This window comes from Carassius carassius, chromosome 46 (genome assembly GCF_963082965.1).
Source record: "Carassius carassius chromosome 46, fCarCar2.1, whole genome shotgun sequence".
NCBI classification, from domain to species: Eukaryota; Metazoa; Chordata; class Actinopteri; order Cypriniformes; family Cyprinidae; genus Carassius; species Carassius carassius.
The window spans coordinates 19561812-19583184 of record NC_081800.1 but is presented as its reverse complement, the minus strand read 5'-3'; the positions used below and the strand labels follow the sequence as shown (position 1 = coordinate 19583184).

At 36.8% G+C, this 21373-nt stretch overlaps 3 protein-coding genes across 4 annotated transcripts in view; 1 reads left to right on the top strand and 2 right to left on the bottom strand.

Annotated features, from left to right (window-relative positions):
• Positions 1 to 21373, bottom strand: part of LOC132129196 (armadillo repeat-containing protein 1-like) — a 428278-nt gene that overhangs the window by 137627 nt on the left and 269278 nt on the right. The window lies entirely within an intron of this gene.
• LOC132129381 (solute carrier family 2, facilitated glucose transporter member 12-like) lies at positions 2445 to 11924 on the top strand. The gene is made up of 6 exons (XM_059540960.1): positions 2445 to 2805; positions 3377 to 3511; positions 7488 to 8873; positions 9379 to 9501; positions 10843 to 10975; positions 11669 to 11924. Exons 2-6 carry the CDS (start codon positions 3400 to 3402, stop codon positions 11760 to 11762), a joined length of 1848 nt encoding a protein of 615 aa, XP_059396943.1. The 5' UTR covers positions 2445 to 2805; positions 3377 to 3399; the 3' UTR covers positions 11763 to 11924.
• Positions 14489 to 19381, bottom strand: LOC132129417 (TATA box-binding protein-like 1). 2 transcript variants are annotated; one of them, XM_059540997.1, is made up of 8 exons: positions 19150 to 19381; positions 18278 to 18480; positions 17592 to 17674; positions 17391 to 17454; positions 17204 to 17307; positions 15950 to 16044; positions 15050 to 15148; positions 14489 to 14973 (listed from the first exon to the last, which is right to left on the bottom strand). In XM_059540997.1, exons 2-7 carry the CDS (start codon positions 18410 to 18412, stop codon positions 15069 to 15071), a joined length of 561 nt encoding a protein of 186 aa, XP_059396980.1. In that variant the 5' UTR covers positions 18413 to 18480; positions 19150 to 19381; the 3' UTR covers positions 14489 to 14973; positions 15050 to 15068. The 2 variants fall into 2 exon arrangements, with proteins under 2 accessions (XP_059396980.1, XP_059396979.1); XM_059540996.1 differs by having other exon boundaries at positions 14489 to 15148.

The window sequence follows — 21373 nt, the reverse complement described above, 5'->3', positions numbered from 1 at the left end:
GCACGTAAATCAGAAAAAAATAAATAAATAAATAAAACAAATAAATAAATAAATAAATGGTCAGACTGTGTGGAACTTTTCAAGACTTTTCACTCTTTCATGTAATTACATTTCTCTGTCCATAGATGGCACTATATTACAACATATAGATGTTCTGGCAATAACACGTTGATCTTTTTGTTTTTCTTTCACAAATTGAAAAACACTGGAACATGATGATACTATTATTCACAAAACATTTAATGTGATTTCATTAGCACTGCAATAACAGTACTGTATGTCTATCTGTTAAAAGTCTATGCACGTATGGCAATACGAATGGCAATGCATTTCTGTATTTACATTTACATTTTCCAATACATTTGTGCAACGTTTGGTGCAAAATGAAAATGAAAATGAAATTACATAATTTTTATTTGCCATTTCATACACTAGTTTTAATATGTAAAATGAATACTAATTTTAACGCTTTATAAGTTGCAAAATTAAAATGAAAAATGTATTACAGAAATGATTAGATATGTATAACATGTTCAAGCAAGAACTGTGGCAAAATTATCATTTAAATGCTATTTTTCTTAAATGCATAAACACTCACAGTCAAGACACTTACGATTGCATTTTCATTCAATGTCCCGCAATGAATGTAGCAAAATTCATTGTGCACCTTGAAAATGCATTCCGAGCTGATCACGTGTCCGCCCCCTCCCGCCATGTCAATCACTGCGTGAACAAGGTGGGGATGCAGAAGGTCAGAGACTCAAATCTCAAGAAGAGGATTCAAGTGAGAGAACACGGACAAGACAGTTGGTCCGTGTACGTTTTGATCATTTCGTTTTATGGCTTCAATATTTAATTCGCACTTGTGGGCAGAACTGAAACGCTGCTTTGATCTGATTGGTCGAATCGCTCCACCTTCAGCTCGGTCTTTTCATTCTTTCAGACAGAATAAGAATCAGTGCGAGTGCGGCACTGTAATGTCTGAAACCACCGCTCACTGTTAATTAGCATAATATTGGAATCAGATGTAGCTGGGCACATAATTCGTGCTGCTGCGACCTGCAAATTATTTCTAGGTTGTAGTATTGTATGAATATTGTCCCACTGATAAATAGAGTGCAAATAGTTCTGTCTCCTTGGATAACAGTGAAGTGGAAATAAAAATCAATAATAGACTGAACAGTTCTATGTCTGTAACATTTACCACTCTCATCTTTTAAGTCATAAGGCACTAGGTATGTGTGTGTGACATTAATAAATAATTGTGAAAATTAATATAGTTACATTTCTTAAATAAATTAGTAATATTAGTTTTATTACTTACTAAATTGAATGATGATCAAAATGTAGATGGACCAACTGTCTTGTCCATGTTCTCTCACTTGAATCCTCTTCTTGAGTATTGAGTCTCTTGACCTTCTGCAAGCCCCGCCTTGTTCATGCAGTGATTGACATGGCGGGAGGGGGCGGACACGTGATCGGCTCGGAATACATTTTCAATGTGCACATTGAATTTTGCTACATTCATTGTGGGACATTGAATGAAAATGCAATCGTTAGTGTCTTGACTGTGAATGTTAATGCAATTAAGAAAAATAGCATTTGAATGATAATTTTGCCACAGTTTTTGCTTGAACATGTTACACATATCTAATCATTTCTGTAATACATTTTCATTTTAATTTTGCAAGTTATAAAGCGTTACAATTAGTATTCATTTTACATATTAAAACTAGTGTATGAAATGGCAAATGAATTTTCCTTTTTATTTTGCACCAAACGTTGCACAAATGTATTGGAAAATGTAAATGTAAATACAGAAATGCATTGCCATTTTACATATTGCATTGTCATTTTGCATATTACATTCCAAATTGAATATTGCTACCCATATGCTTCCATAAGTTACAAGTATTACACACACCACTGCAGTTTACATACGGTGTCTGACTCTTTTACGCAATGTAATGTAAGTGCTCCATGACAATAACTATTTGTATGCGTGTTGATTCGGCTGTCCAACATACAAATTACAGAACGTTTTATTTACAACACCGACTCATACTTAACATTGTACTTGACGTATAACGTTACAGTACATGCTCTTTTTCCCGGACATATCCTGGTCAGGATTTCTATATTGACCAAAATATGGGGTTTGGGTTTTTTTTTTTTTTTTTTTTTTTTTTTTTCATTTTCATTTTCATACTTACTGAAGGAAAAATAGTTTGACCAATAATAACTTATTTCTCCACGTAAGGCCAACTTTGTTCTTTCAGGAATCAAATTTTAAATCGGTTCGCCCCGATTGACTTCGAATCTTAAACGACTCGTTCAGTCTGAGCCGGTTCAATGATTCATGGAACAGAACTGTTCTAATGATTCAAATCAAAAGAACTGAGCTCTCGACTCCTGGACGAATCATACAGCTGACAAACATCATACACGTTCATATTCTGCACTGCGACTTAAAAGACAGCTTTTCTGACGGTCACCACATTATTTCGTCCAGTCAAAACACGAAAGAATATGAAATTCCTAGCTTAATAATGCATTTTAATTTATGAAAACCGTTCAGTCAGAGCCGCTAAGTTCCACGTATTTCTTCAACCCCTTCTGCTTACTTGACACATTCAGCCTTGCTGTTTTGCATTGGTTAATGAAGGCGGAGTTTAAGTCAAAGTGCCTTCATAAACAAGGAACGTGCGTCGGCCTAAGGGCAGTTAAGTCTGCTACCCAGGAGAAGAGAGACGAAGAGCTGCGATGATTTCATAGACAGCTTTCTCCGTTATTGACATTAAAGAGGTAACGTTGATATTAAAACCGGAAGTTCTGTTTGAATGGTCTTGATAGTTAAAAAAAACGGTTACTACTAGTTCATCTGCGCCTACAACAACCCTGGTACTTGGAAATCCAAGATGGTCAATGGCTGTGCATTCCTGATTGTGACATGTTGTTATACTTCTTTTTGTAACAGCCACAGCAGCAAATAAAGTTCTTTCGGTATGTTTTGGTGTTCCCTTTAGTGGCTTTGTGAGGATGAGCTTCCATGAACTAGAGAACCAGTTTGTGTTTTTTAAGTGTTCACTGGTTACTTGAATGCTTATTAGAGATATATTTGAATGATGATCTTCTTATTAAGAAACAGACTATGCTTTGAAAAGTTTTTCTATTGGTCTAATCCCAATGAATATCTTCAGTGTTGTGGAGGAGTCATGGTCGAAATCTAGGAGAACTCTAAAGGTCCCTTATAAATGTGTTCTATCATTACTGTACTCTATTAATTGCTAAAATCATTGCTGGAGAAATGCGTGCATGATCACCTGATCATGAACCTATTGTTAAATAAGCATTGTTTACTGGCCACCTTCTTTAGTTGTACCACAACCCTTGAAGAACATGGAAGCATCTGAAGAGACCATAAGAATGACTCCCGTTCCTCAGAGCAAAACATGTCTACAGAATCAGGACACACACATATATCAAGAGAAAAAAACATCTGCACAAACAGGTAAGTACTCCATCACACAGGAAACAGAAAAAAAGCTTCCTATATTTTTAGCTTTTTATGTCAAAGTCTGTTCATCCAGTCAAACTTGACTAAAACAGTTATATCACTTGGAAGAAGTAAAGTGTACATTTTCCTGTTATTTTCATAATTAATTATTTGTTGTAATAAATTAAAATTAGAAGTTATTTTTGTTATAAAGTAGTCATGAACTAACTGACTAGTATTGACAATTTTCCTGATTATCATAACTCAAAATTAAAATCTGTGTGTGGTGTGTGTTTAACAACTTGGTTAGGAATCATAAAGGTAATTTAAAACATGTTGCTTTAGTTGGGTAACAATTATGTAATACAAATAATAGCTTAAAGGGGTCATATGATGCTGATAAAAAGAACATTATTTTGTGTATTTGGTGTAATGTAGTGTGTTTATGCAGTCTAACATTAAAAAAACTAATTATTTTCCACATACTGCATATTATTGTTTCCTCTCTATGCCCCGCCTTTCTCGTCGTTCTGAAAAGCAAGGTATGCTCTGATTGACCAGCCATCCAGTGCGTTGTTGGCGGAATACCTCAAGCGTGTGACAGAAATGTTACGCCAGTTAACGTATTGTGATGCCCTGTCCGGCCGGAGCGTCGAGGCATAAACATAAAAACCATTATAAACGTGATATAAACATGATTTCTAGTCGTGTCCTCTTTTGGAAGGCCAAACAAAGCAATTTTGCTTTCTCAATGAAAGCTTTGTCCATGGTGAGACCCGATCCGGCGATCCACAGTGCAAAGTCGATGTGTTTCCTCAGTGACCAGCACGGATCAGCTCCAGGCATGACGAAGCGGATATCGTCCTGTTTTGGAAGCCCAAACAATGTAGTTTCGCTTTCAAAGTGAAACAGACAGCGTCTATACGACATGGCGGCGGCGGCAACAACAACAATACTACAGCTACAACCCGAGTTCCGGAAAAGTTGGGACGTTTTTTAAATTTGAATAAAATGAAAACTAAAAGACTTTCAAATCACATGAGCCAATATTTTATTCACAATAGAACATAGATAACATAGCAAATGTTTAAACTGAGAAAGTTTACAATTTTATGCACAAAATGAGCTCATTTCAATTTTGATTTCTGCTACAGGTCTCAAAATAGTTGGGACGGGGCATGTTTACCATGGTGTAGCATCTCCTTTTCTTTTCAAAACAGTTTGAAGACGTCTGGGCATTGAGGCTATGAGTTGCTGGTGTTTTGCTGTTGGAATTTGGTCCCATTCTTGCCTTATATAGATTTCCAGCTGCTGAAGAGTTCGTGGTCGTCTTTGAAGTATTTTTCGTTTAATGATGCACCAAATGTTCTCTATAGGTGAAAGATCTGGACTGCAGGCAGGCCAGGTTAGCACCCGGACTCTTCTACGACGAAGCCATGCTGTTGTTATAGCTGCAGTATGTGGTTTTGCATTGTCCTGCTGAAATAAACAAGGCCTTCCCTGAAATAGACGTTGTTTGGAGGGAAGCATATGTTGCTCTAAAACCTTTATATACCTTTCAGCATTCACAGAGCCTTCCAAAACATGCAAGCTGTCCATACCGTATGCACTTATGCACCCCCATACCATCAGAGATGCTGGCTTTTGAACTGAACGCTGATAACATGCTGGAAGGTCTCCCTCCTCTTTAGCCCGGAGGACACGGCGTCCGTGATTTCCAACAAGAATGTCAAATTTGGACTCGTCTGACCATAAAACACTATTCCACTTTGAAATAGTCCATTTTAAATGAGCCTTGGCCCACAGGACACGACGGCGCTTCTGGACCATGTTCACATATGGCTTCCTTTTTGCATGATAGAGCTTTAGTTGGCATCTGCTGATGGCACGGCGGATTGTGTTTACCGACAGTGGTTTCTGAAAGTATTCCTGGGCCCATTTAGTAATGTCATTGACACAATCATGCCGATGAGTGATGCAGTGTCGTCTGAGAGCCCGAAGACCACGGGCATCCAATAAAGGTCTCCGGCCTTGTCCCTTACGCACAGAGATTTCTCCAGTTTCTCTGAATCTTTTGATGATGTTATGCACTGTAGATGATGAGATTTGCAAAGCCTTTGCAATTTGACGTTGAGGAACATTGTTTTTAAAGTTTTCCACAATTTTTTTACGCAGTCTTTCACAGATTGGAGAGCCTCTGCCCATCTTTACTTCTGAGAGACTCTGCTTCTCTAAGACAAAGCTTTTATAGCTAATCATGTTACAGACCTGATATCAATTAACTTAATTAATCACTAGATGTTCTGCCAGCTGAATCTTTTCAAAACTGCTTGCTTTTTTAGCCATTTGTTGCCCCCGTGCCAACTTTTTTGAGACCTGTAGCAGGCATTAAATTTTAAATGAGCTAATTAAGTGGATAAAAGTGTAAAATTTCTCAGTTTAAACATTTGCTACGTTATCTATGTTCTATTGTGAATAAAATATTGGCTCATGTGATTTGAAATTCCTTTAGTTTTCATTTTATTAAAATTTAAAAAACGTCCCAACTTTTCCGGAATTCGGGTTGTAGAATAAAAGGTACGCTTTCTTTCTTTGCGTGAATATCTGGGCGGCCTTATGCAAATCTTCCCACATAGTGACGTAGAGATGTGGGGGCGTGTTAGAAGGAGACGTTTTAGTGGGGTGTGGATGAGTCTTAACTTTTATAAAGAATATCTCTTTGGATTTGAGACTTTAGTCTTTGCAACTTTACAGATCTTCTTCATGCACCAAGAGTTTGTAACACTCCAAAGAGAAAGGAAAAAGTTGAATTGTATCATATGACCCCTTTAATGAAACCCTGTAATTAAAACTGTAAATACTTGTGATAGCTGTGATGCTGTGATGAAGCAGTCATATATACTCAGGTATATTGTAGTTAATTAAATGGGACTTCAAAACCAGTCTTAAATGTCAATTTTTCAAAATTGAGATCTCTACATTATCTGAAAGCTGAATAAATAAGCTTTCAATTGATGGATAGATTTATATTACTATAGGACAATATTTGGCTGAGATACAACTATTTGAAAATCTGGAATCCGAGGGTGCAAAAAAATCAAAATATTGAGAAAATCGCCTTGAAAGTTGTCCAAAATGAATTCTTAGCAATGCATATTACTAATCAAAAATTACGTTTCCTACGTGGTACGAAATTTACAAAAAAAAAAAATTACGGAAAATATATTTACTAATTATCCTAATGATTTTTAGCATAAAAGAAAAAAATTGAATTTTGACCCATAAAATGTATTTTTGGTGATTGCTAAAAATATACCACAGCAACTTAAGTTTTGTGGTCCAGGGTCACAAATGTGATTAATGTGCATACTATTTTATCATTCATCTGGAATGTCGATGATTATAAGGTCTGCAATACAGCAATTCAAACACTTGCCAGTGCTTACTGTAAAATTGTTTGTACTGTACACTGGAAAAAAAAGTCAGAAAAAAAAACTAGTAATTTAAAATGCACTGATAATTTTGTGCCATTAATTTTACATAGCACATTTTCCAATAACAGTAAAACACAATGTAGTGCAGTGCAAAATTCAAAATACAGGTAAAACACCTGTAAAAATCAATTCGGAAAATTGCTTCAATTTAATACAGTTTTTATAGATTTTTCCAGCATAGGACAGCATGGAAGAAGCCTTGAAAACCAAAGCCATGTGAGCTTGTGTATGATGATTGCAGTGAACACAATTAAGTGATTCTATGATGACTCATGAGCAATTCATGTGATGATTTTTGTTACACTGAATATTCATGAGATATTTTGTTTTAACAGTGCCAGTATACAATCGAAATAGGTATACGGGTACTGTTGAATCTATAAACCGTACATACTTTTGTGTGGTGCTTGCACATTTTATTTATATAAATATATATATATATATATATATATATATATATATATATATATTGTACTCTTCCTTCTCTGTCTCTGTAGGCAGTGGTGCAGCACTGGTGTTGTGTTCTGTGTCTGTGGCCTGCCTGAGTGGGTTGATGATGGGCTATGAGATGAGTCTGATATCAGGAGCATTGCTTCAACTCAGGGAAATTTTGATTCTCTCCTGCCCGCAGCAAGAGCAAGTCGTTGGGTCTCTTCTGTTTGGAGCCTTCCTTCTCTCCCTGGGTGGCGGCACCATCCTGGACCGCTACGGACGGCGGTTCTCCATCATCCTCACGGCGCTGCTGTGTGTGTTGGGCACACTTCTGAGCGTGTGTGTGGTGTCATTTTGGGTGCTAGTAGTTGGGCGGATGCTTGTCGGCATGGCGGTAGCGCTATCTGGCACAGCATCATGCCTTTATGCGGCAGAAGTGGCACCGGCCTCCTGGCGCGGGAGGTGCGTGTGTGTGTATGAGTTGATGGTAGTTTTAGGGATGCTCTTGGGTTTTGGAATGAGCTGGGCATTCGCAGGGGTCCCGGGTGGATGGAGGTTTACGTTCGGTGGCGTGCTGCTCCCCGCTTTGCTGCAAGCTGGCATAATGCCGCTTTTGCCAGAGAGTCCACGCTTTTTGGTGGCCCAGCAGCGCGAGAAAGAGGCTCATACAACTCTCCTTCGTCTCCGTGCAGGAATCAGAGGAGTAGACGCGGTAGAGGACGAAATTCGGGTGATACGCATGACATTGGGTGTGGAGCACCTGCACGGCTTCCTGGACCTCTTTTGTTCCCGTGACAATATGCTTCAGAGACTGCTTGTTGGTGCTGCACTGGTTTTCTTGCAGCAGGTTACGGGACAGCCCAACATTTTAGCGTATGCATCGACTGTTCTCAGCAGCGTGGGCTTCCATGGGAATGAGGCGGCGACTCTTGCATCCACAGGGTTTGGAGTAGTTAAAGTGGCAGGGACCATTCCTGCAGTCTTTCTAGTGGACAAAGTGGGGCCTAAAGTCCTACTATGTGTTGGAGCTGTTGTCATGATGTTGTCAACAGCAACACTGGGGGCCATTACTTTGCAAAATCACACACATGTTTCTAGCCTATGCAGAGGCCCCATTAATAAAGCAAACCTAACAGTATTTGGGACGGGAGAAGAGACTGATTTCCAGACAAACAGTCCAATGGGTTTATACCAGCCTTCTTACAGTGAACTTCAAAACAAGCACAAAACAAATGTTTTCCTCTTTAATGACACTAAGGACCATTGGATTTTAAACTATACTAATGATTATAGGACAACATTTATGGAACTGGCTAAGGGTTCTGAGAAAGACAGTTCCAAAATTGCACTTCGGTCTCTTCATGTTAATGAGGTGTCGCCCTCTCGGAAATGGATCTCTCTGGTCAGCTTGCTGGTTTATGTAGCTGGATTTTCCATCAGCTTGGGACCAAGTAAGATTCAGTCACTGTTCACACTGCCACATAAAACAAAAATGTCTTGTTAAAGGAATAGTTCACCCAAAAAATGAACAGCGCTCTTTTCCCCCTGTGTATTCGTTCGAACGTTACTACTCTCCTGTGAACTGCTGGTAACTGCTGTGATTGAATCAGTTAATCTTAAGAACTGGATCAGTCCTTATTATAAACAAATTTTTTAAGCTGATTCATTAAAAACATCTGACTCAAAAGAATATTTTTATGGAGCTTTGCAGCCCCAGTGCCAATTCGCTTTCTGTCATGAAAAAAGAGGCCAGAATAATATTCAAATATTTAGAAGAAAGGTAGTCAAGCAGATTTGGAACAACATGAGATTGATTAAATGTTTTATTTTTTAGGTGAACTATTCTTTTAATGTTGCATTTTTATGAAAAGCATATGTTGCAGATTTTTCATTTTTACAAGCTGTTTTTTTTCATTATCTCTTGCTTTTAAACCAAATTTAATTATCAATCTGCAGTGGTTCATGTGGTTTTGAGTGCAATCTTCCCAACTGGCATCCGTGGAAAGGCTGTGTCCGTCATCTCTGCCTTTAACTGGGCCACAAATTTGCTCATATCGATGACTTTCCTTACTCTGACAGGTAACACACAAACACAGAAAGGGGTTATGAGATCAGTAGGTCATGGTGACCCAGTTGTATTGCAGGGAGCAGGCAGCGTATTTATCAGAATCTGGCTTATGAAGTTCATCCAATAAAACCCATGAAGATTGAGGCTGTCTCTGTTTAGATAAGTAGTTAAATAGTCTTGTACTCTGGGTCCTTGATCTGACACTGTTAGGGGGAACATTTTATAATTAGTGAACACCACTATTACTGTTTCTTAAAGTTAGTGGTTTGATTAAAGGGATAGTTCACCCAAAAATGAAATTTGATGTTTATCTGCTTACCCCCACGGCCAGTTTCTTGCACAGACCGATCGTTTTGTGTCTTTACACATCAATGTACTGTCACTAGGAGCAGGGTTTAATTTGGGTTTGTTTTATGTTTTTTTGTTGTATGTTTTAGCTGTTATTCCCATCCACTTGCATTATATGACTAACATACTGCAATGGTTTGAGTTAAATATCTCAGTTTGTGTTCTACTAAAAAAAAAAGTCACCTACATCTTGGATGCCCTGGGGGTAACTTAAAAACTAAATTCCTCAGCCTAAGTATTCAATTTAATACAAAAACTGTCTCTTACAGTTTGGTCTACAGACATGATTGGCATTACATTTCTAAAAAAAAAAAAAGTCAGACAAGCACGACACCATAATGTCCCTCCATGAGTTATGTAAGAGCACAGTTCACTTAGCCATCGATCATTAACTAACTGAGTCAAAGGGATGTGTTGTTTTGATTTGAGTTTCTATTCTTGAAAAACAGTGGATTGATTATTAATGTTAGAATTTAACCCGGCGTGTTGTTCTCATACCCTACAAGTGTTGCCTTAGCCTATCTAAAAATATATAAATCAAAGGTTTTCAGACAGGTCCAGAGACCTCAAGGGGGTCTATGGACAATTTGAGAAAAAAAATAAGCCTGTCAGTATTAACTGTAAACATTCTATGGAACAATATTTGTTGTGAAAAGTGCATTGCAAATGCATTTGAATTAGATTTACATTACATAATAGGTGGTAGAAAAAAGAAAGATACTCTTAATAGAATGTCTTTATTTTTCATATATATTTATATATCAGATAAATAGATACATACATACATGCATATAATAATTTTCTCTGGCTTCAGTAACCTGTGTTTAAAGGCAGTCCGCCAAACATTCATTTGCCACCCGTGGGGACGTTCCTGCAGAGATGGAATGAAAACAAAAAGAAACACAAACTTACAAAGCGTTGCACAGAACAATAAACAAAACCGTTTTTGTAGCAGAAAGGAGTGCTTTTCAGAGGTGATTTACTGAGCGGTGTTGTGGTTGTAGAGAGGATCGGCCTGCCCACCGTGATCTTCTCCTATGCTGCTATGAGCTTCGTGTTGGTGGTGTTTGTGATTGTATTTGTGCCAGAAACTAAAGGCCGATCGTTGGAACAGATCTCTAAGGAGCTTGCCATGAAGTGAGCACAAACACTCACACACACACACAATCCTGTGACCAGGATTTCTAAATTGCCTAAAATGTTTTGAGTTTTGGTTTTGTTATCCTCAAACTTGCTGAAGGTAGTGACTAAAAAGTAATTAGGCATTGTACATCATCAACCAATTTTGGCATGCAAGAAGGTGGGATCTACAGAGAACAGATGAATCAAAACAAAAGACAAACATATAATGTATGAGGCCTGTAAAGTGCATGTTAACTGGAAAACAAAGCTAAAACCAGCTCTTTTAGGCCATTTTAAATCCCAGTCATGACATGTCTGTGAAAAAGATGTACGTTCACCCTGAATTACTAGAGTTTGCTCAGGCATCACTTTTATTATTGCTGTATGTATTAAAATTTGCCATGTAAGACAATTTTATTAATTAAAATAAATTATTATATTAATTAAATAATTTAATATGTGAAGGTTTTAATGCATTGATTAAATCTTAGATATTATATTTGGCTACAAATACACATATTTACAATGAAGGAGAGACTTGAAAATACAGAATATCCTAGACACTTGGGATAATAGCGGTGTGAGGGTCAAAAACACTCATACACGTGATTTTACAATGTTTGGCACTTTGTCCCATATTGCATGGATCATTGACTTTTTGTTTTAAAGTGCATAACAAAATGATCCGACACGTGTCTTGTTTTGCAGGAATCACCTGAGCAGCAGATTGCTGAATCATAGAAGAAAACATGAAGCCATAGCACAACCCTCACAGGAGGAAAAAGCCCTCACAACTGTTTGACTCTTAAGAGGGGAGGTTCACAAGGGTATTTGCTAACAACAGGACAGCCAAGCTTGTTACTACACATTTCAAAGTATTGAAGAGATATAACTGATTGATGTTGTCATTGTGATAATTTAGCTTAATAAACCTTCCCATGGCATGATGGGTCAGTTGAGAAGAGTTTTTTGTCAATATGTTTCATTTGTATCCATTTAAAAAAGTTTTGGTATTGACTCAGATTTATATTAAATATTTACAGCTGACTGTTATGAAACACTTAGTAAATTGTGCAATCATGGCCATAAGCAAGGTATGGAAAGTCAAAGCCAGGTTCTGTGGCCCAGACACGTCAGTGTTTGTGTGCTGAGCTCTACCAGTATGACATTTAAAGGTGTCTCTGGAATGAGAAGCATTTATGTAATCAAGTCACCGAATTGCAAATTGGCATTAAATTAATTGTTCATAAAAAAAAAATTAAGTAAAAAAAAAAAAAAAAAAAATGTTTCTTGCTTCATCCCTTTAAGTCATTTTGACTTAAAACCACATTTTGTTTTTTATAGATTACATTTTTGAAAGAATTAGACTTATTAAAACATCTTATTTTTCTAAAATGAAAATAAAATGCATTTAACTATAGTTAAGATTGTAGTGAATGACTTATCAGAAGTATGTGTAACTTCACGTGACTTTTTTTACTAGCTGTTTTCGCGACAGTGTTTCAAACACTTATTGGACGAAGACATTACAGGTGCATCTCAAATTAGAATGTTGTGTTCATTTATTTCAGTAATTCAACTCAAATTGTGAAACTTGTGTATTAAAATAAATTCATTGCACACAGACTGAAGTAGTTTAAGTCTTTGGTTCTTTTAATTTTGACTCGCATTTAACAAAAATCTCAACAAATTAGAATATGGTGACATGCCAATCAGCTAATCAACTCAAAACACCCGCGAAGGTTTCCTGAGCCTTCAAAATGGTCTCTCAGTTTGGTTCACTAGACTACACAATCATGGGGAAGACTTCTGATCAGGTAGTTGTCCAAAAGACAATCATTGACACCCTTCACAAGGAGGGTGAGCCACAAATATTCATTGCCAAAGAAGCTGGCTGTTCACAGAGTGCTGTATCCCAGCATGTTAACAGAAAGTTGAGTGGAAGGAAAAAGTGTGGTAGAAAAAGATGCACAACCAACCGAGAGAAACGCAGCCATATGAGGATTGTCAAGCGAAATCAATTCAAGAATTTGAGTAAACTTAAGGAATATACTGAAGCTGGGGTCAAGGCATCAAGATCCACCACACACAAACGTGTCAAGGAGTTTGGCTACAGTTGTCGTATTCCTCTTGTTAAGCCACTCCTGAACCACAGACAACACCAGAGGCGTCTTACCTGGGCTAAGCAGAAGAAGATCTGGACTGTTGCCCAGTGGTCCAAAGTCCTCTTTTCAGATGAGAGCAAGTTTTGTATTTCATTTGGAAACCAAGGTCCTAGAGTCTGGAGGAAGGGTGGAGAAGCTCATAGCCCAAGTTGCTTGAAGTCCAGTGTTACGTTTCCACAGTCTGTGATGATTTGGGGTGCAATGTCATCTGCTGGTTTTGGTACATTGTGTTTTTTTTTTTTAAACCAAAGTTACAGCACCCGTTTACCAAGAAATCTTGGAGCACTTCATGCTTCCTTCTGACCAGCTTTTTGAAAATGCTGATTTCATTTTCCAGCAGGATTTGGCACCTGCCCACACTGCCAAAAGCACCAAAAGTTGGTTAAATGACCATGGTGTTGGTGTGCTTGACTGGACAGCAAACTCACTAGGCCTGAACCCCAGAGAGAATCTATGGGATATTGTCAAGAGAAAAATGAGAAACAAGAGACCAAAAAAAATGCAGTTGAACTGAAGGCCACCGTCAAAGAAACTTGGGCTTCCATACCACCTCGGCAGTGCCACAAACTGATCACCTCCATGCTACGCCGAATTGAGGCAGTAGGGAGCCCCTACCAAGTATTGAGTACATGTACAGTAAATGAACATACTTTCCAAAAGGCCAACAATTCACTAAAGATGTTTTTTTTTTTTATTGGTATTATGAAGTATTCTAATTTGTTGAATTGGTGGGTTTTTGTTAAATATGAGCCAAAATCATCACAATTAAAAGAACCAAAGACTTAAACTACTTCAGTGTGCATTTAATTTATTTAATACACAAGTTTCACAATTTGAGTTGAATTAATGAAATAAATGAACTTTTCCATGACATTCTAATTTACTGAGATGCACATATAAGTGTGATACGTTTCGGTAAGTTGTACTTTATTTTTTAATACCCTTTAAAAGTTTATTAGTGTTTTAGCACTGTAGTAGTAAAGAAGAAAAGATGATCCGTTTACTCACGCCAAGCGCTTCAAGTTCAGCTGAGGCTACAGCAATCTGTCATGTGCAACAAGAGCTTCAAACGACATTTGATTAATTTTATTAATAGAATCGGAAAAAATTAAGAACATAAACACTTTGCTTATGACTGCGTTTTTAAACGGCACATTGCGACTCGTTTTTGATAAATATGTTTGTGCGGTTGAAATTAAACATGATAAAAAATATAAAAGCACAATCAAGTTACCAAAAATAGTTACAAAAAAAAAAAAAAAAAGTAAGAGGCAGTGGACATGTATTACTTTGTGAATGACCTGTGGGCTTAAATATGAATAATGATGGGATATTACTCTTGCAGAGACATGGACACAATGACTTAATATAGGGGTTATTTTATTTTGTTTGTTATAAAATACAAAATTATTCACATATTACAAACATATGGACCAAAGACTCCTTCACAACCCAGAGTGTTTTTGTCCACAGTATACACCAGATATACATCACCTGCTGTTTAAATATGAAGTGTTTGCCCTTTAACTTCTCAATTCAGACTTATTAAATGAGTTGCAAAGACATCACTAGAATCAAATTTCCAAGAACTTTAAGTAAAATGTGATCCTTTAATGTCACTACTTGCCAGTTTTTACTTTGGTGTCCATGCATTATATAATACAGTTAATTCAAGTGTTCATAAACTACACAATGTCAGCAACACAATGTCAATGCACTAATGGTCCTCTTCTGAGCTTTAAGAGGTCGTCATAAATCGCTTTGGGGTCTGAACACCAAAGTCAGCATTCAAAGGCATGACTCTGAAAACACACGACCCAGACCCGCTTGGACGTGAAATGGCAAAAGCTGCCTTGGAGACACATACAGTACAACAGTTACAAGCCTTAAAACATTCAATGATAAGGTGCTTTTCATTTCAAACTGGTGCCTACGTGTGTGTTTTATGATCGTGTTTTCTGACACTCAAACAGCAGAGGATAAATCTGCTCCACTGCAGATGCCACACTCTGCACATTTGGTCCTAGAGAGAGGGAAAATGGTAATTATCAATAAAATCTTACATTAGTTCAGCCTTTCTTTATACAACAAAGCAGGTTCTAAAAAGTGGGTTCCATTCATTATTCATAGGTATATTTGTGTGAAAATGTTTGAATGCAGAATTCATTAAATAAAGTAATTGTAAAGAAATCGGACTCTTAGAAACAAGCCGAAATGTTTTCAATATCTATATTAAGTAAATTATGCTACAAAATACAGCTGAAAAAAAATATATAAACATTTATTTCCTGCATATATAAGAACACTAGGAAAATTATCAGTATCATAAAATTAATAAAAGATTTTCAATCTTAAATAAAAGGAGTCCAGAGCCTCATTGTAGCTTACAGCATTATATTTGCTCATTTCCAGACCTTCATGATCTACACCCTCACCCTCAAACACAGTAGCTTGTTTGTGTGGTTAACATCATGTCACAAAGACGCTGTGTCCTACACTGTGAAAGTATATTTATTTTATTTTCACTTCCGAATGAAGAGGCTGCAAAGAATGAGTGGTTGACAATGTGGCTAAATAAGGAATACTTTTTTAAAGTAAGTGACTAATGCAGTAATCTGCAAGATCTCAATGGAGGCAAGCACTGAAGTCTTGGTAATTTAAAATCAGTAACTTGACAATGAAGTCGTGTCTATTGGTACTTTTCATAAGAATTCATTAAATACATTTTAAAAGGTTCCTCAGCGGTCCAGATGTTTGCAGTACATTGCAGCTAAACCCTTATTATTGTAGTGAAAATGATACTGAGCGTATGTGATTATTTTACCTGTAACAGTGATACTGCCTGTAGAAAACACCTGCACTGTACTCCTGAGGTTTTTAATCCTGTATGATGCAGCAGGATGGAGCTCGGGTTCATAGCTAAAAATACACACAAATATAGCGATGAAACCTGCAATCCAGCTGTCGGAGAGCATGTGGCATATTTTGAGATTGCCAATACACCATTTCACCAGTAGAGAGCACTGGTCCTCTTTTTTTTTTTGACACTTAAAAGGGATACTCAGCTCCACTCCAAAATTTTGTCATTAATCACTTACCCCCATGTCGTTCCAAATGCTTAAAAGCTTTGTTTGTCTTCAGAACATGATTTAAGATATTTTGGATGAAAACCGGGAGAGTTGAGACTGTCCCACAGACTGCCAAGTAAATTACACTGTCAAGGTCCAGAAAGGTATGAAAGACATCGTCAGAAAAGTCCATCTGCCATCAGTGGTTCAACCGTAACGTTATGAAGTGACGAGAATACTTTTTGTAAGATAACAAACAAGAAAACAAAAATAATGGCTTTATTCAACAATTCCTTTGTCAACAGTCTCCTCTCCGTAACAGTCGTTATTTTTGTTTTCTTCGCCTACAAAAAGTTTTCACGTTGCTTCGTAACGTTATGGTTGAACCACTGATGGCAGATGGACTATTCTGACGATGTCTTTCATACTTTTCTGGACCTTGACAGTGTAATTTACTTGGCAGTCTATGGGACAGTCTCAAGCCTCCTGGTTTTCATCCAAAATATCTTAAATTGTGTTCCAAAGATGAACGAAGCTTTAATGGGATTGGAATGACAAGGGGATAAGTGATTAATGACAAAATGTTCATTTTGGGTTGGAATATCCCTTTAAGGTTCCTTTGGAGCCGGTGTCTCTGACAATCATCTGACAGGTAGTCAGGCGAGACAAATTACTGTTCACAGCTTGTGTTAACACATCTCAAATGTGCCTCCTGCAACTACTTGTGACTGGATTTCATTGAAGGGAAAGTCTCTGATTTCATCACTACATCCATTTACTGTTTAAACCTGTATTTAGGACTGACCAGTTGTCAGGTTGACCCAAAACAGATGTTAATACCAAATGTAAAAAATTGAGCACGAGCACAACTTTTACATTTACAAAGACAATCGGTTGTCTCTTACCTGTTTTCATTAATACTGGCAATCCACAATACTATTCAAATACATGGGCATAGTGAAATTTCTTTGTCGTTTGAGAACACCGTGAGAGGAAACATAATGTCTTACCTGGCAATAGGGCGGTTATTCTTAGTGAACTCAATGAGACGAATTTGAAAAGGCAAGGAACACACTGCCAACACATTGACAACCTTAAAGTCTGAGAACCTCACCTGCAGATGAGACAAATTCCATTTATAGATCATTCAGAAGTTCTACAAAGCTGTTTGCGGTCGCAATTAATCAATTTACACACCTTGAACCCAATCTTCTGCAGGCAGCGGGCCAACCGTCGAGCACCTAGTTTGGCTTCCTCCTCACTAAACAAAAATAAACATGCATGAAATTTACCAGTTAGCCCAAAAAGATTTGAGAAGACTAACAATTTCAGCAGCAGCACAAACAACTCTTGGCTTATTTAGAATTCTGAGATTTGATGAGCAGATTTTAGTAAGACCTTGTTGCTCCGGTGCAAATAATTTTCCCTGATGACCATATAGAGGCAGTGATACGCGGTTTCCGCAGCTTCATCAGGACTTTCTGGAGAAACATCCACAGAACATAAGCAACAACAGGAATTAATGATTAGTCATATACTGATTAATAGTGTTGATACTGATGATTTCAAGCATAAGGTGAAAACATGATGGTATTTTTCATATATTATGCACATGTTGGCATTGCATTACAATATTTTAAAGCTTAAAAGGAACAAAATGCATGCTTGGAAGTAAAAAAATCACTAGACATGTTAAATGATTATGTAACAGAACTGACATAGCAGAAAAACCTACTGGTCTTCAAAAAATAACATATTTTGGAATTTTTCACCAGCGAATCATCACATTCTGTTTCTCAAATTTGTCAGCCATTTTCATAACTCTTAACCATCCAACCTTTTGCATAACCATTCAGTTACCTATTGTAGTAAACATGATCAAACAAACATGATTTAAATTTAATAACTTTATGCATTTTAAATTTTGGAAAAAAACTGAAAAGACAAATCACACAAATTTTGGCAAGTAACCATGAGATGAGGTTTTGAAAACCAAAATTATTATTTCAGTTTAAATGAATAGCATGTAAATCAAGAATATAGGTGCTTAAGTATAAAAATTAATCTCCAAAGTCTAGACTTACTCCCTCTTCAGGCTTGTAGATGACATTAGACCCCTCTAGTCCAATGGTACGCAGGTTTAGATGGCACCTGGTTCTGAAGACAGATACGACATTGGAAACAATGATATCAAGCGCCACATCATTACTGGGTTCCATGGAGCCGCTGTAGATGTTTTAAACTCGACAATCCCTTTACAGATGCATGTCACGTTACAAAACAAAACCTGCAAAACACATAAACATAAGAATTCCAGGTGGTTTTACATTGCATTTTGACGTTAGCTTAAACTAAGTTTTATGTCTTAAATGACTTGCAACCAAATGTTTCTAGGTTTAATAACCTGGTGATTAATTAACTATGACCATTGTGCCCCAAAAAAAGGCTCTTAACCCCAGCTTTTCCATGGGGAATGATCCCTGTGTGATAAATGCATCTGTTAAAATGACTACTTATATCATAAAGTGAAAAAGCTCTGAGATGCCTACTTGAAAAATATCAAAGAAGCTATTATTTGACATCTTCTCTATTTTAGCATACAAGATCAAATGACAAAACAATACGCTTGCAAAACAGTGTGCTAACTTAGCATATTTTATAACTCCTAACAAATTAATTTACATTTCATGGTAAAACATTTTATTTCAGCACAATTTTTTCATTCAACAAACGTTTATCGAAAGCAACACAGGCAATTAATCAGCAGGAGAAAACATTAAACGTGCATGCTAGCTATATCAGCTCAAACACTAAATAACAGCGCTGCGCTGTTAGAAGAAACAGTTAAATGTCCATAAGCATGCAAAAGCGGCCAGAAGTTCGTTTAAACAACAGGGAGAGGTTTAGTTATTAACTAAGTGAATAGCAAACACTGAGCTAATAAACTTTAACTTACTGATATGGTGCGTCCGAGAGAATGTTATTATAAAATGTTGTGAGACGATATTAAAACGAGTGTTTAAATGTTTAAAAATCTTTATGAATAAAAAAATTGACGGTCTGAAGGGCAACAAAAGCGTCAACACACAAACAACAGACAACCGGCGATTGTTGTGAAGGATGCGTCAGTTCCTGCGCGAGATGAGAATCTGCCCGTTCAAACATACTACAGCGCCTCCACACGGATAGGAGAAGAACAGCCACCCGAGTTTAAGTGGAGAGCTTATATTTTCCTTTATCAACGACAGACTGGTGCCATCTTTTGGTACGAGAAACTTTAGTATGTTCCAATAACAACAGCATAATTTGGATACTTAATATTGAGACATGGGCCAAATATGTCCCAAAATTTACCTACCATTAGTTTTTAAAACGGCAGCATTTCCACCAGAAATGAATATTACATGTGAATTCAAATGAATTAAATTAGAAGAGAGATTAAAATAAACAGACAACAAATATGAATCTTTAAAAACGCCATATGTCCAAAATAACAATAATAAAACAAATAGGTAATTTCTATAACACTTTTAAAAAAAATGTTTTATGTTTTATCAGCACATTTTGTGTAGACATACAGTTTATTTTTTTTTTTAAATTTACTTTTTTTTCTTCCAGGCAGTATCAATCTCACCCAAAAGGTAATTTTTCCATTTCACCTGCTATGAGTTAAAATATTAAACTTTTTTTTTTTTTTACTCACTCATTTTAACATTTGAACTTTAAATATTTCAAATAAAATTAAATATATTGCATATTTTCTGTCATAATCTTGATACTTGAATTCCATCTCACTGGGATTTTTATTATAATTAATAATCTAGAAAAACAAAGGCTGCTGCCTTTAATATATATGTATACTATGAAGTATGGTTTTGTTGTAAACACCGTAACATTTGCAGACTGTGTTGAGAGTTCATTAGATGAAGCTGACTATCAGTCTGAAATGTAGTATGATTCCATGTGTCCTGAAGTTAATGCTACATTTGTCAATGCTTTTATTAAATGTTTGACACTTTTTTTTGTGCCTGAAGTTGCTGAAAAATATTTAGTGATTGACAAAGAGAAATGCATTTTGTAAGAAAATGAAAGAAGCAGGAGTTTGCACTCCAGCAAATGTGAATACGTCTGAACATGTAGAACCAGTTAATCCAAAATAAGTACTTAATACTTAAAACCTTTATCTTCTTATACTTTCCACATCTTTCCATGAGTCTGATGGAATTGCCCTGCACTGTGTCGGACACCCTTTCTGAGATATTATTCACAGTTTTGTCTGTCTTTATTTTGTCCTGTCTCTGGTTTAAAGGGGTCAGCAGCTTTTGCCCAAAGTGGACGCATCTGGACAGAAAGCATTGTCAGTTAGTTTTGTGGTTGCTGGAAAGGTGACAGCAGAATTGAAGTAGCCACTCTGGCATGAGTAGGAGAAAAGGATATAACTGAGGGTTTTCAGCTGTCTTAATGGACCTTTAGCATTTTTTGTGAATGAACTCATGACACCTGGATTATACACTAAACCAGCCTCAGATAAATAGTCCTAATTAATTTGATATGATACTATCAGTAATGTGCCTGGAGGACAGTCGAGTCAAGTCACCTTTATTTTTATAGTGTTTTATACAATACAGATTGTTTCAAAGCACAGTAAAAACAGGAAAAAAGAGGAATTTAGCATATAGCATCACTTGCTCATCAATGGATCCTCTGCAGTGAATGGGTGCCGTCAGAATGAGAGTCCAAACAGGTGATAAAAACATAAAATCCTCGGGTAATCCACAGAACTCCAGTCCACCATTTAACATTTTGTGAAGTGAAAAGCTGTGTAATCCACCATTAAGACATTTTTAACTTCAAACCGCTGTTTCCGGCTAAAAATATGAGTCAGCTATCCGTAATATTGTTTTCTCATCTGAATCAGGAGGGAAATATTCAGAGATCAAGCATGGTTTACAATTGAAAAGAGCTCTAAACAAATGTGTTCATGGATTTTGATGTGAGAGGACAACAGGAGATGGACTTTTTTACATTGGAGAAAGCATTATTATGGATTATAGGCTCACATTTTGACTAGAAGCAAGTTTGAAGTTAAAAACATCTTGATGAGGGATTTGTTTCTCACAAACATGCAGGTTTGTGCTTCACAAAATGAAACACATTGGAGTCGTGTGGATTACTTGTGG

Excerpts from the sequence above, each read along its gene's own strand:
- LOC132129381 (XM_059540960.1), top strand. The coding sequence starts at position 3,400 with ATGGAAGCATCTGAAGAGACCATAAGAATGACTCCCGTTCCTCAGAGC. Across the intron at positions 8,874-9,378 it reads TTCCATCAGCTTGGGACCAA|TGGTTCATGTGGTTTTGAGT; the intron begins GTAAGATTCAGT and ends ATCAATCTGCAG. Across the intron at positions 9,502-10,842 it reads GACTTTCCTTACTCTGACAG|AGAGGATCGGCCTGCCCACC; the intron begins GTAACACACAAA and ends TTGTGGTTGTAG.
- LOC132129417 (XM_059540996.1), bottom strand. The coding sequence starts at position 18,412 with ATGGAACCCAGTAATGATGTGGCGCTTGATATCATTGTTTCCAATGTC. Across the intron at positions 17,308-17,390 it reads TGCAGAAGATTGGGTTCAAG|GTGAGGTTCTCAGACTTTAA; the intron begins GTGTGTAAATTG and ends TCTCATCTGCAG. Across the intron at positions 16,045-17,203 it reads AATAACCGCCCTATTGCCAG|CTATGAACCCGAGCTCCATC; the intron begins GTAAGACATTAT and ends GTGTATTTTTAG.